Source organism: Myotis brandtii, unplaced genomic scaffold (assembly GCF_000412655.1).
Source record: "Myotis brandtii unplaced genomic scaffold, ASM41265v1 scaffold475, whole genome shotgun sequence".
Lineage (NCBI taxonomy): Eukaryota > Metazoa > Chordata > Mammalia > Chiroptera > Vespertilionidae > Myotis > Myotis brandtii.
In genome coordinates, this window is record NW_005368148.1 from 2,688,601 (window position 1) to 2,699,841 (window position 11,241).

Sequence of the window (11,241 nt, forward strand, 5' to 3'; positions counted from 1 at the left end):
TTGTTGTTTATATTGAATTAAAAACGGTGTGAGACTTTCTCAAAAGGACTCACCTATCAAAATATAAGTGCAGCTAAAAAAAAGAAATTAAAATATGTGATCTTAAGAAGTAAAAGATTTCCTCTTACTGTCATCTGGCATCTTTTTAATGTCTTTGTATTATTTCCTGTCCGATTCAGTAGATGGCACTGCAGAGTTAACATAGAGAAAATTCGATGGAGTGAATGTGTGAATGTAGATTCACCCTGGGGTGAATAGCCTGCCTTTTTTTTTTTTTTTTTTTTTTTTTTTTTTTTACCCTCTTTAGTATTTGATGTTGTCTAAAAGCCAAAAGGGGAGCTTGAATAATTTGCTAGATGAGAAAATTTTTCTGACCCTCCTGGAAACTACCTGTATATATTATGTCTTTGAAAAAGAGCACTTATAGAATCCCATAGATCTGGAAGGGCAAATACAGGGCCATCATTTCGCCACTAGCCCAGACCCCACCCATGTCAGACAATGTTAATCAATCAGATCATACTTTCCCACAGGACCCAGATGCCACCTCTCAACCCTTTCCCATCTACTTCTCCAAGCAGCTACTACAATCTGTCAACAAAGACACCAAATACGTGCCATAGAATTCAGAGATTTTCAAGATCAAATCCTAGATATGACTCAGGGTTGTTAAGAAACTGATCCAAATGCTTCCCAGATGCTTTATGACAGAACCAGGACAGGGATCCAGGCCTCCTGACTCTCACTCAAATATCACATGATCTCATTCATTTATGGAATATAATGAACAACATAAACTGATGAACAAAAACAGATCCAGAGACAGAGAAGCATCGATCAGACTGTCAAACCTCAGAGGGAAGGTAGGGGAGGGTGGGGGTAAGGGGAAGAGATCAACCAAAGGACGTGTATGCATGCATATAAGCCTAACCAATGGACACAGACAACAGGGGGGAGAGGTCATGAGTTGGGGGGGAGCAATGGGGCAATAAGAACTCATATGTTGAGTGGGATCCTTTCCCCCTCCCCAAGTGGGAGTCCATTCTGTGGGACTTTCCCTCTCCCCCCGTGGGAGTCTGTATTTGTTCTTTAATAAATTTCCACCTTTACTATAAAAAAAAAAGAACTCATATGTTAATACCTTAATCAATAAAGTAAAAAAATCAACAAGATAGTTTCCTCTCTAACTAAAGTACATGGTATGCTAAACTTTTACATATGTAATAATAAAGTCATCAGATGAAGCAATAGACTACATGTAAACCCCCCCCCCAAAAAAAATGGGCAGGGTATCTGAACAGACATTTTTCCAAAGAAGACACACATCTTGCTAACAGGGATATAAAAAGTGCTCCCATCACTAACCATCAGGGAAAGGCAAATCAAAACCATAACGAGATATCACCTCATACCTGTTAGAATGGTCATTATCAAAAAGACAAGTGTGGGTAAGGATGTGGGGAAAAGGGAACCCTTGTGCACTGTTGGTGGGAATCTAATTAAGTAGTCATTTACTTAGCCATATGTGAATCACTCACAGAGAAAAAAACCTCAGTTACTCTTTTTTGCAATGCTTTCTACTAGTACAACATGAACATAACCTTTTTTTGCCTTAATTTAAAACTGGCACTACCAAATTTTTAAAGTATATCATGATTTCTTTCTGGCTTTGTCTCCATGTAAACAGAAAGATCGATTCTACACTGACCTGTCCTATATTTGCTGCAGAGCTTATAATATTTACATAATAAATTGGAGAGGAAAAAAATAGCTCAGTTCAATAGGACCTGAGAATAAATATGCATAATTACATTTGTCCTGATTCTGTCATCTTATAAATATATAATTGATATTCATGATCTTGCCCATAAGCCATAAAAGATCAATTTCCAAAATTAATAGAATGTTCATTCTCCATAAAATCTTAGAGCTTCATCGTAGCTGATTCACTTGGCTTTTTATAATATGTAAATTAAGTTCAGAGTTTACTATAGTCCTTGACAGTGATAGATGACAGTCATAGGCAACCAATGATAGATGAGAACGGTTGCCATAAAGTGACCATGTTATTTAGGAGAGTAAAGTACAGACATAATTACTATGTCCTCTAAACTGGAAAGCACCCAAGAACCTCTTTGGCAGATGCCTAAAGGGGTGAAAATTAATCCATTGGTCAGCATATTCATTTCCCAAGGCTTCCATAACAAAATCCCAAACATGGGGTGCCTTAAACAACACGTATATTGGCTCATAGAACTGAAGACTAGATGTCTAAGATCAAGTGTTGACATCCCAAACTAGATTTACTATCATCCATCTGAAATTATCTTCTTTGTTTGGCTCTTGTTTATACTGTTACTATCACCCAAACAATGTTTCAGGGTTTTCATTGTTTTTAAAGTCTTTCTCCCCATCTCCATCTAGTCATGTCCATTTCAACTATAGAGTTTCATACCATCCCACCTTCTGACCCTGGCCTGGCCTCCATTATCTCTGGGTCTTGACAATTCTAATAGCCTCAGTTAACCCCACCCCATTCCAATTCTTCCTACATTAATATCAGAGATGTCAAAAATACAACTCTGAAAAATATCAGGAAACAGATAATGTCTTTGGGGCAAATCATAGATTCAGTTCTTGATGGAGGAATTTTTATTTCCTACTCTTTTCCAGATACTCAAATGCATCATCTTGCATATCACTCAGTGACAGGTAAGTTAATTAACAGCTAAGTAAATCAAGCACATATCATATGCCACGCACTGCACCAACAACTTTACCTTAACTTACCCTCACAAATGAAAAGAGTAAGTACTTTATTGTTCTCATTTTATAAAAGAAATTGAGACCCATGAGGAAACTATGGCATTAAGAAATCGAGTCATTTACTCAGGATCTGACACTGAATAAATGGCAACTAGAATTTGAACCAGTAAGTTTCCAGGATATTTTCTCTTAACCATTAACATACACAAGTCCATAGCAATCATGAAAGGTTATTATTACCAACACCATTTCATAAACAAGGGACAATACCGCAGCCATAATTCAGTCCAAGTCTGTCTAGGAAACTCTCAGTTGCCCTAGTAGTAAAAAATGTCAACCATATGTATTTTGCCAGCAGTAAATCTTTGGAGGGCAGGAAGGAACTGATGAAGTGGTTCCCTTATGTTTGGGTGGTTACTTACAAAGCCATTTATATCACTTTCCAACCTGATTTACATGGAATCCATCACCATTTGTTCCACCTCTTAAAAAGAAGGGGGGAAAAAAGTGTTCATTCATCTACATCACCTGTCATTATAGAAAACACTTTCTCCAGTGTAATTATTATTTTATTAAACATTCTATTGAATACTGACAATTTATGCAATACTTATTGAAAAATATAGAGGGATTATTCAGTCCTTTTTGAAGATATCACAGCATCCTTAAAACTAGACAGAGTACAACAAACAAAACACAGACACTTTGTCACAAGAAACAAAACCTTCTCCAGAAGAATTCTCCCACCAACCCAATCCCCTGTTTTTCCACATTCTCCACTCATTTCAGGAGTTTTCTTCACATGGTTTGGCTCCAAGAAGCAGCAGCCACAGACACAGATTGAGTCTATGTTTTGACATGAACAGACCAGATCAGCCTCTTGATGGTGTTCTTTTATGCTCCAAAGAATCTGTGGTATCTGCAATGCAGGTATTTGTTCTTACATTTACACACAGACTGCAGCAATGGAACTGCAGGAGTTGGAAGAAACGGCCGTTAGTGACAAAACAGATTTCTGTGGATTGCTTGGGGCCAAGCGTACTGGACAGAGGACTGGGTGCAGGAGGATCATCAACAGGCAATGCCAAGGCCGCCTGGGCACAGTTGCAAGTAAACAATAGGGAATCACTGGCCAACTGAGGAAACCTTCAATGGGAAGCTTGGGGTTGGGGGGTGGGGGAGGAAGGGAGAAAATCATTCAAAAACTTTTCTGAGTCATGAGAAATACCTTTAACAATCATATCATGAGTTCTAATACGACTTATCTGTCTAGGGTCAACTCCTTTGAGAATTACCTGCTCTTTTAGACCTCTGAACTTTTTCACTAGTTACTGGGAGGTCGTTAGGGAAAATGAGTGCTACACATTTGAAATCCTGATTAGCTAATTCTCCAGCAGTTCATTTCCATAGAAACAGCCTGCAGAGGACTGATTCATTAAAAAATGTTCCAGGTTCACTCTCCTGCATGTTCAAGTCCTACAAACATGGGCGTTAATATTATCATTATTCCTATTACTCTTTTTCAAGCTTTAAAGTTTGTTTTTGAAATATTGATTTTTTCCCTAAAATGCGGAATCTTTTATACACACACAAAACATGACTTGGTTTCTGGAAGTTTATTTAATAGCCTTGAGGCAACTAGTTAACTTGGATAACTTTAAATGCAATTAGTACTTTCCAGCGATCAATGTCAGATTGTCCTATCTCATTCTTTTGGACATTGGGCTGGGTATTTTGTAATGCCCCAACATAACTTCAAAACAGCTTTTTCCAAGTTGTCTGAAGCCTCTTTTTCAAAAAATTAGAGTACCCAACACAGAGGATATACCTGAAGATTACTGGTTTTTAAATGCCTCCCCAGAATTTATATTTTAAATTGATTATTTTCTCCTACAAAATAGCCACCTTTTGATAATTATACATTCATCCAAAATATGGTCTCACAAATTGAGCTCACCAACTGTCATTGTACCAGACACTTGTGCAATGCTGAGTATGAGAATAGGTCTTAATAAATATGTCATGATTGAATGGGTCCATAACCAAGTGAGTGAGTGAGCGATAGAAGAACATGAATTTAAAGCCTCCCCTTTGAGGACTCCCTTCTAAGTCAACATCACTTTCATTTTAATATCTACACTAAAAGCAAAGCTTTGTGGTTTGGGGAGTAAATTGGATAAGTGAGAATGGTCAAAAATCACCGAGAACAAGTCTTGGGAATAAGAGATACAATTGAGTGGGATAAGGGCACTTAGGGAAACACAAGGCATAATCCAAATATTACAAGTCTCACTTTCTGTAAGTGGGCTCTGAAGGCAATTCCAGAAATGATTTGTGCATCAACGATAAACCTGGATTGGGCACATCAACCCCAGAGTGACTGCTCTGAAAGGCAGTGCTCAATACAGAAACACTGGCATGCTAGTTTTCATGCTACTTTCTCTAACAGGGCTTATATATTTATGGTCGATATTTATATACTGTTCTTTAAATGTGACTGATGGGAAAGGTCAGGTAGCTTTATGCTAATCTTAAATCCATAAAATTTTATGTTTCCCATTTGCAAAATGAAGGGTCAAACTAGGTGATCTCTCTAAGCTTTTCCAGTGCTAACATTCAATAACTCTATAAATAAATAGTTTAAACTTTGTTCACACATCTTTAACCACTCTTACATTTCAGAGGCTTTATATAGGGAGAACTGTTGCTTTAAACAGCCACAAGTTCCCAAGGGAAATCATGCTGTAGACCATGAGGTAAAAATTGCTAGAGCAAGGTAAATGGAACACATACATATCACACACACACACACACACACACACACACACACACACACACCCCTCTGTCCCATTAGCAGTAAACTCCAAACTGGGACAACTATAGAAGTCATCAGAATAGTTTACATTCATATAAAATCAGTGACATAATTTATACAGAGCAAAACTTTAAATGCTGTGTCAACTTTTCATTAAGTAGTTACAACTTCAAAATCAGAGGAAGTACTTTCAAATGAAAGTATGACAGCGGGCTTGAGAAAGTCCTGCTTCCGATTGTGTCCAAAGTATCTTATTCTGTAGATCCCAGGCTTGGCAGTATCTGGAATATGCCATTGTATCGTTGCATTGCTATGACCCAGTAATCCCTTGTGCCAATAGAAACTGTTGGTAGGAAACAAACAAACAAATCCAATTTTATTCTTAAAAAAATGTGAGGTTAGAAAAACATATGATTACTCATTAAATGAATATGAACAAGGCACTGGTCTAGATATTCAGAGTATAGCAATGAACAGAAAAGAGATAAATACTTCCTTCCTATAGAAGGACCTTTAGGGAACAGCCATTTGTAGAAATACCTTTGCTTGTTCCATCTTCTAATGACCTAAACTCTAGCCATCCCAGGAAGGCTTATCTGATATTCAGAAGACGGATGTCTCCTGCTTTAGAACTGCTATAGCACCCTTTAGCCCTTGTCATCCTCTGCGTTAACTGACACTTCTAATGGCATATGTGCCAGACTCTATTCTGAGGACACGGTAGTGAGCAAGACAGACATGGTCCAAAGTTTCTGTGTTTCTCAATGATAGAAGAAAGGCAATAAGCAAGTAAACCACAAATAACCTTAAAACTGATATGTGAAATCAGTAAGAAAGGTATCTCTAAGGAGGTATCATTTAAACTGAGCCCGCACATGTTTAAAGGAAGAGGGGACAGAGAGTGCAAAGTGTCTGAAGCAGGAACAAACTTGGTACAACCAAGGAACAGGACGCAGGTCAGTGGAATTAGGACAGAGTAAACTGTGGAGGTGTGGTTAAGATGACAGAAACAGACGGAGTCAAATCACACTGGTCCTTATAGACCAGGACACGGGGTTCAGATTCTCTTCTAGATACAGTGAGACAGGATGCTCTAATTGACTGATATCCTCAGTTATGTAGAGAGTAAATCCCCTGGACTCAACATTCTGTTTCTCAGTAATAAGCTTGGTGCTCTTGATCTGCTGCTGCTGAAGAACAAAGCAGAGAGCTAGACATCATCTCTGTGTGGACTGCTATTCTGATTTGGGGCTTTTGAAAATAAATCATCCTTTTTTTACTATCTGTATAACCTTATGTTAACAATAAATATGTATTTACTCCTTGTTTTTAAGCCACCTATACCTTAGAGCAGTGATGGCAAACCTATGACACGCGTGTCAGAGGTGACATGCGAACTCATTTTTTTGGTTGATTTTTCTTTGTTAAATGGCATTTAAATATATAAAATAAATATCAAAAATATAAGTCTTTGTTTTACTATGGTTGCAAATATCAAAAAATTTCTATATGTGACACGGCACCAGAGTTAAGTTAGGGTTTTTCAAAATGCTGACACGCCGAGCTCCAAAGGTTCGCCATCACTGCCCTAGAGTCCTAAAGATCAGAGGAAAAAGGTATACCCATATTTAGGTATGGCTATCAAATCTCTATTTTCAGTTACCCATGTGAACCAAACCAATATGCAATAATCACTTAGTTTAAGGTGATCTGAATTAGAAACAAATTGCCAAAAATGTCCCCCACTTCCATGCCACTGTCCTGTGGTGAAATTTGTAAGACTGGGAACAGAAACATTTTCTTATTTTAGACACGTTTTTAATCTTCAAAATATCTAGTCAGCTCAGGCATTTGGTAACAAAAGGCACAGCAATGTGTCTTTTGAAGACCCTGAGCGTACTTCTTTCTGAGGTAAACACTCAGCTCCTGTGTTTCGGTAATTCAAATGAAGAATCCTGGACTACATATAAACACACCATATTTGTTGGGTATGGACACATTCTTTTTCCAGAAGGAATGCCAGGCTCTACAGAGCTCTCTCATCACCTTCACCCAGCACCCCTTTCAACCAATTTGCAAGAAGGCTAGACAGATTTTAGGAGTAATGTCTTTGACTATGGAAAAAAAATTAACAGATGTTTATGAGAATGGAGGCCATAACCTCATTAGCACCTAATCTTCCAGAGGCACACACCACCGTTTTGTAGAAAAACAGAATCAAAATGAGGTCTAATAAATCAACTAAATATGGCCGGACAGCTCCTTGGGAATTTGCTATCATTAATATCATGTATTGAGCCAGTCTTCCCATTTGTCTTCCCTACATTACTAACCAACTGTTTTCAAGACCTGAAAGACAAAATATTCAATAGACATGCTCACCGAGTCTCCCAGGAGGCATCATTATGTACCACCTGCCATGTCGCTGAAGCGTCCTCATATTTCTCCACAGTGAGAAAAGTCTGATGGGTCTGAAATGCAATTAACATAACTGATCAGACACTGAACAGTCACAGAAGGACCCTGTCTGTGAATACTCCCCTTGTTGACTTGGTGCTAACCTAGCAATACCTTGAGTAAAAAACGTATTAGAATTTCACCCAAATTCTTATTGTGTTCCTCTTAACATTCGATGCAATATCTGTAGAATGTTAATTTATCCAGTCTATTAAAAAACCATGACTTTTTAAAGAAATTTGAATAAAGCATAATTTCAGAGCTGATAGCAAATTTTGGTAATGGGGGCAGAGAAGAGACAGAATAAAACTTGAGATTTCAAAAAGGCATAAATCAAACCTTTTCATGACAGGTTAATTGACTCATATTCCAAGAGTTTCCCTAGTCACCTCAAGATTTAGGAGGGAAAAAAGGGTCTCCTCATCTTTCCAACTCCAGGTATATGAATTATTAGTAAATATGCCTTCCCAAGTGAAAGAATTGAAAAGAATGCATAAATCCTCTCTATCCTGGGGTGCTAAAAGAAATTCCTGTATTTTGTCATGGATTTCTAGAAATCTCATCATAAGCAAATTTTATTTTCCCATTGGAAAATGGCTATAATAATTTCTTTCAGACCAAGAATTCGGCTTCAGATAAAGCACAGATTTGAATAATATAACAAATTAAATGCTATAAAGGCCATAAATCTCCATTTTGCCACCAAAAAAAATCTTATATTGTTGTCCTTAAGGGCATGACTTGTATCTACTCCACCTTTCTCCATCACAGCCCATGATACCTGCCATTTGCAGGTATTTGAATCAACTTCTGCTGAATGGATCACTTACTTACAGCTGGGCCAGGGGATTATTTCAAATTATTTTCTAGTTAATCAACTGCTGGACTATATTCAATAAAGAAGTTTTTATAACCATGATTACATGTAAAGAGAGCTTCTTTTGCCAATTAGAGCAGAGGGACATTGCGGGGGGAGGGGGGTGCAGTGCTTTAGATGGGGTAGAAAATAGAGTGGGCTCTAGTTCCTAAGTCTAGAGTACAAATCAGAGAACAAGTCTTGGCCACGGCATATGTGAATTATATGACTATCCTTTCCCCACCTCCTAACCTTAATCTGTTCCAGTTACATAATTAGTTAATATTTAATAAAAGTTACTTAATCTCTCTAGGCTTCAGTAAAATAGGGACAATAAAATATAATTCATTGAATAGTAGCAAGGATTAAATTAGATTCACATGATGATGTACCTAAAACACTTAGCCTAGTACATGCAAATAGTAAGCTTTCAATAAATAGTGGTGAGGATATGATGATTATTACTAATAAAGCGTACTGGAAACTGTTTTACGCTGAGTCCCAGAGCCTTCTTAGGAAATAATTTTATTCTCACTCCAGTGCTTTAAGCATTCTGCTCTTCTGCTTCTCCATGGCGATAATGAAGAGAACATTTCTCCACCCTAAGGATATCAGGTGATAGCTACTCCTGCAGTTTTACTACAACACTTTGCCCTCCTCAGAAAAATAATGTTATGAACATGTAAATCTCTGGCATAGATTGAATGCCTAGAGAAATTATTTCAAACAGGTATATGTTTATTACCGAAGCAGAACATTTTCCCCAATGCCCTTTAGATAATGTCATATTGCCACAATTGTTATCACAGCAATAATAATATTTTAATGAATAGAAGTGGGAAGGCTCATTTGGAAGAAAGGTATTTGGGTTTCTAAGTGACAATGGGCCCTGGGAAGAATGGCTTATCAATAGAGTGTCTGATCTTGAAATCGCTTTCATATACCCATTCCCTTTTTTTCTCTATATTTATTTATTCTTTGAATTTTTATAACTAGACGGTGTCTGGTTTTTGCTTGTGTACTTTCAAGAACACTCTAAGGGAGTTGCAGAGAAGTAAAATTATTTCATTTTATTAATAGACAATATAACATATATACACTTTATCATATATATATGTATGATAAAACAAAAAGGTATGAAATGATATGTAACCTACTATTAACAGTGATTACCTCTAAAAAGGTTTATGAATAGAGGGGTCCTTTCACATTCTATCTTAAGCACTTTTATACTATCTGTTTTCACATTAGCGATGTGTCATTATTTAAGATTAATAAATAACTATCCTATTATAGTCAGTAGCAAAGAATAGGAAATGGACAGTGCAAGATAAAGTAAAGCGCATGGATCAGGGCTCCAAGCCAGGAGAGTGTCCCCACTCAGAGATCCATGATTATCCGTAACAGTAGAGGCGGGACCTGAGGCAGCAGTGTAGGAGGAGAGGAGCCAGAGGGAGTAGGAGGGAGCCAAAGAAACACTGCACTCTTGGGCCTTTGATTATTCTACCAAATGTAGTTGAATTTTTAGATTGGAATACATAGACGAGATTTTATTTAAATGTACATCTTCTCAGGAGACAATGTCATTCTCATTGTGCTATATTTGGTCCTAAGTAGAGCCAGCGAAATGTTTTCTATATGTTTATTTTCCAGACTCAATTCCACATTACCTGTTCCCACTAAAACTTCCCCCACACCTGCAAAATCCTCCTGTTGTTAACCAAAGGGATAGTCAACTGTATGAAAGGCTAAATGGTGAATTTAAATTTATAAAAAGAATCATTGATACTTACCCGATTTTCTGCTGAATTCTTTGGGTTAGCACCTACAAATGTAACTTCAGCAACTTCTCCCTGAAAATAAAAATGTATTTTATGAGCTCTAATAAAAGTATTTTTTTATTTTTTAAATATCTTTATTGATTTCATAGAGGAAGAGAGAGAGAGAGAGAGAGAGAGAGAGAGAGAGAGAGAGAATGATGATGATGAGAGAGAATCATTGATTGGTGCCTCCTGCACACCTCACACTGAGGACTGAGCCCACAACCCGGGCATGTGCCCTGACTGGTAATCAAACTGTGACCTCCTGGTTCATAGGTCGAGAAATATTTGGTCTCTGCCCCATTTCCTGGCACACAGCTCCTAAAACCTTTGGAATCTCTCAAGTGATGATCTGTTTGTATGCTAATGAGATGACTTGTGATGGAGGGCTTCTAAATAATCTCAGGATGAAGGCTAGTTGCCAGAGGAATCAACCATGTGGTCAGAGGGTTGCAACTTTCCACTTCAACCCACTGAACTCTAGAGAGGGGAAAGGGGCTGGAGGTGAGTGAATGACTCATGGCCTA

At 37.6% G+C, this 11,241-nt stretch overlaps 1 protein-coding gene across 1 annotated transcript in view; it reads right to left on the reverse strand.

The window, feature by feature from the left end:
• Positions 1-5,676: 5,676 nt before the first annotated feature.
• The window catches only part of ASAH2 (N-acylsphingosine amidohydrolase (non-lysosomal ceramidase) 2), an 81,145-nt gene continuing 75,580 nt past the window's right edge, over positions 5,677-11,241 (reverse strand). The window contains exons 19-21 of the mRNA XM_014547456.1: positions 10,688-10,747; positions 7,964-8,052; positions 5,677-5,924 (exon numbers count right to left, since the gene is read on the reverse strand). Of these exons, the coding sequence (XP_014402942.1) occupies positions 5,735-5,924; positions 7,964-8,052; positions 10,688-10,747 (339 nt within the window). The 3' untranslated portion in view covers positions 5,677-5,734. The remainder of the gene's footprint in view (positions 5,925-7,963; positions 8,053-10,687; positions 10,748-11,241) is intronic.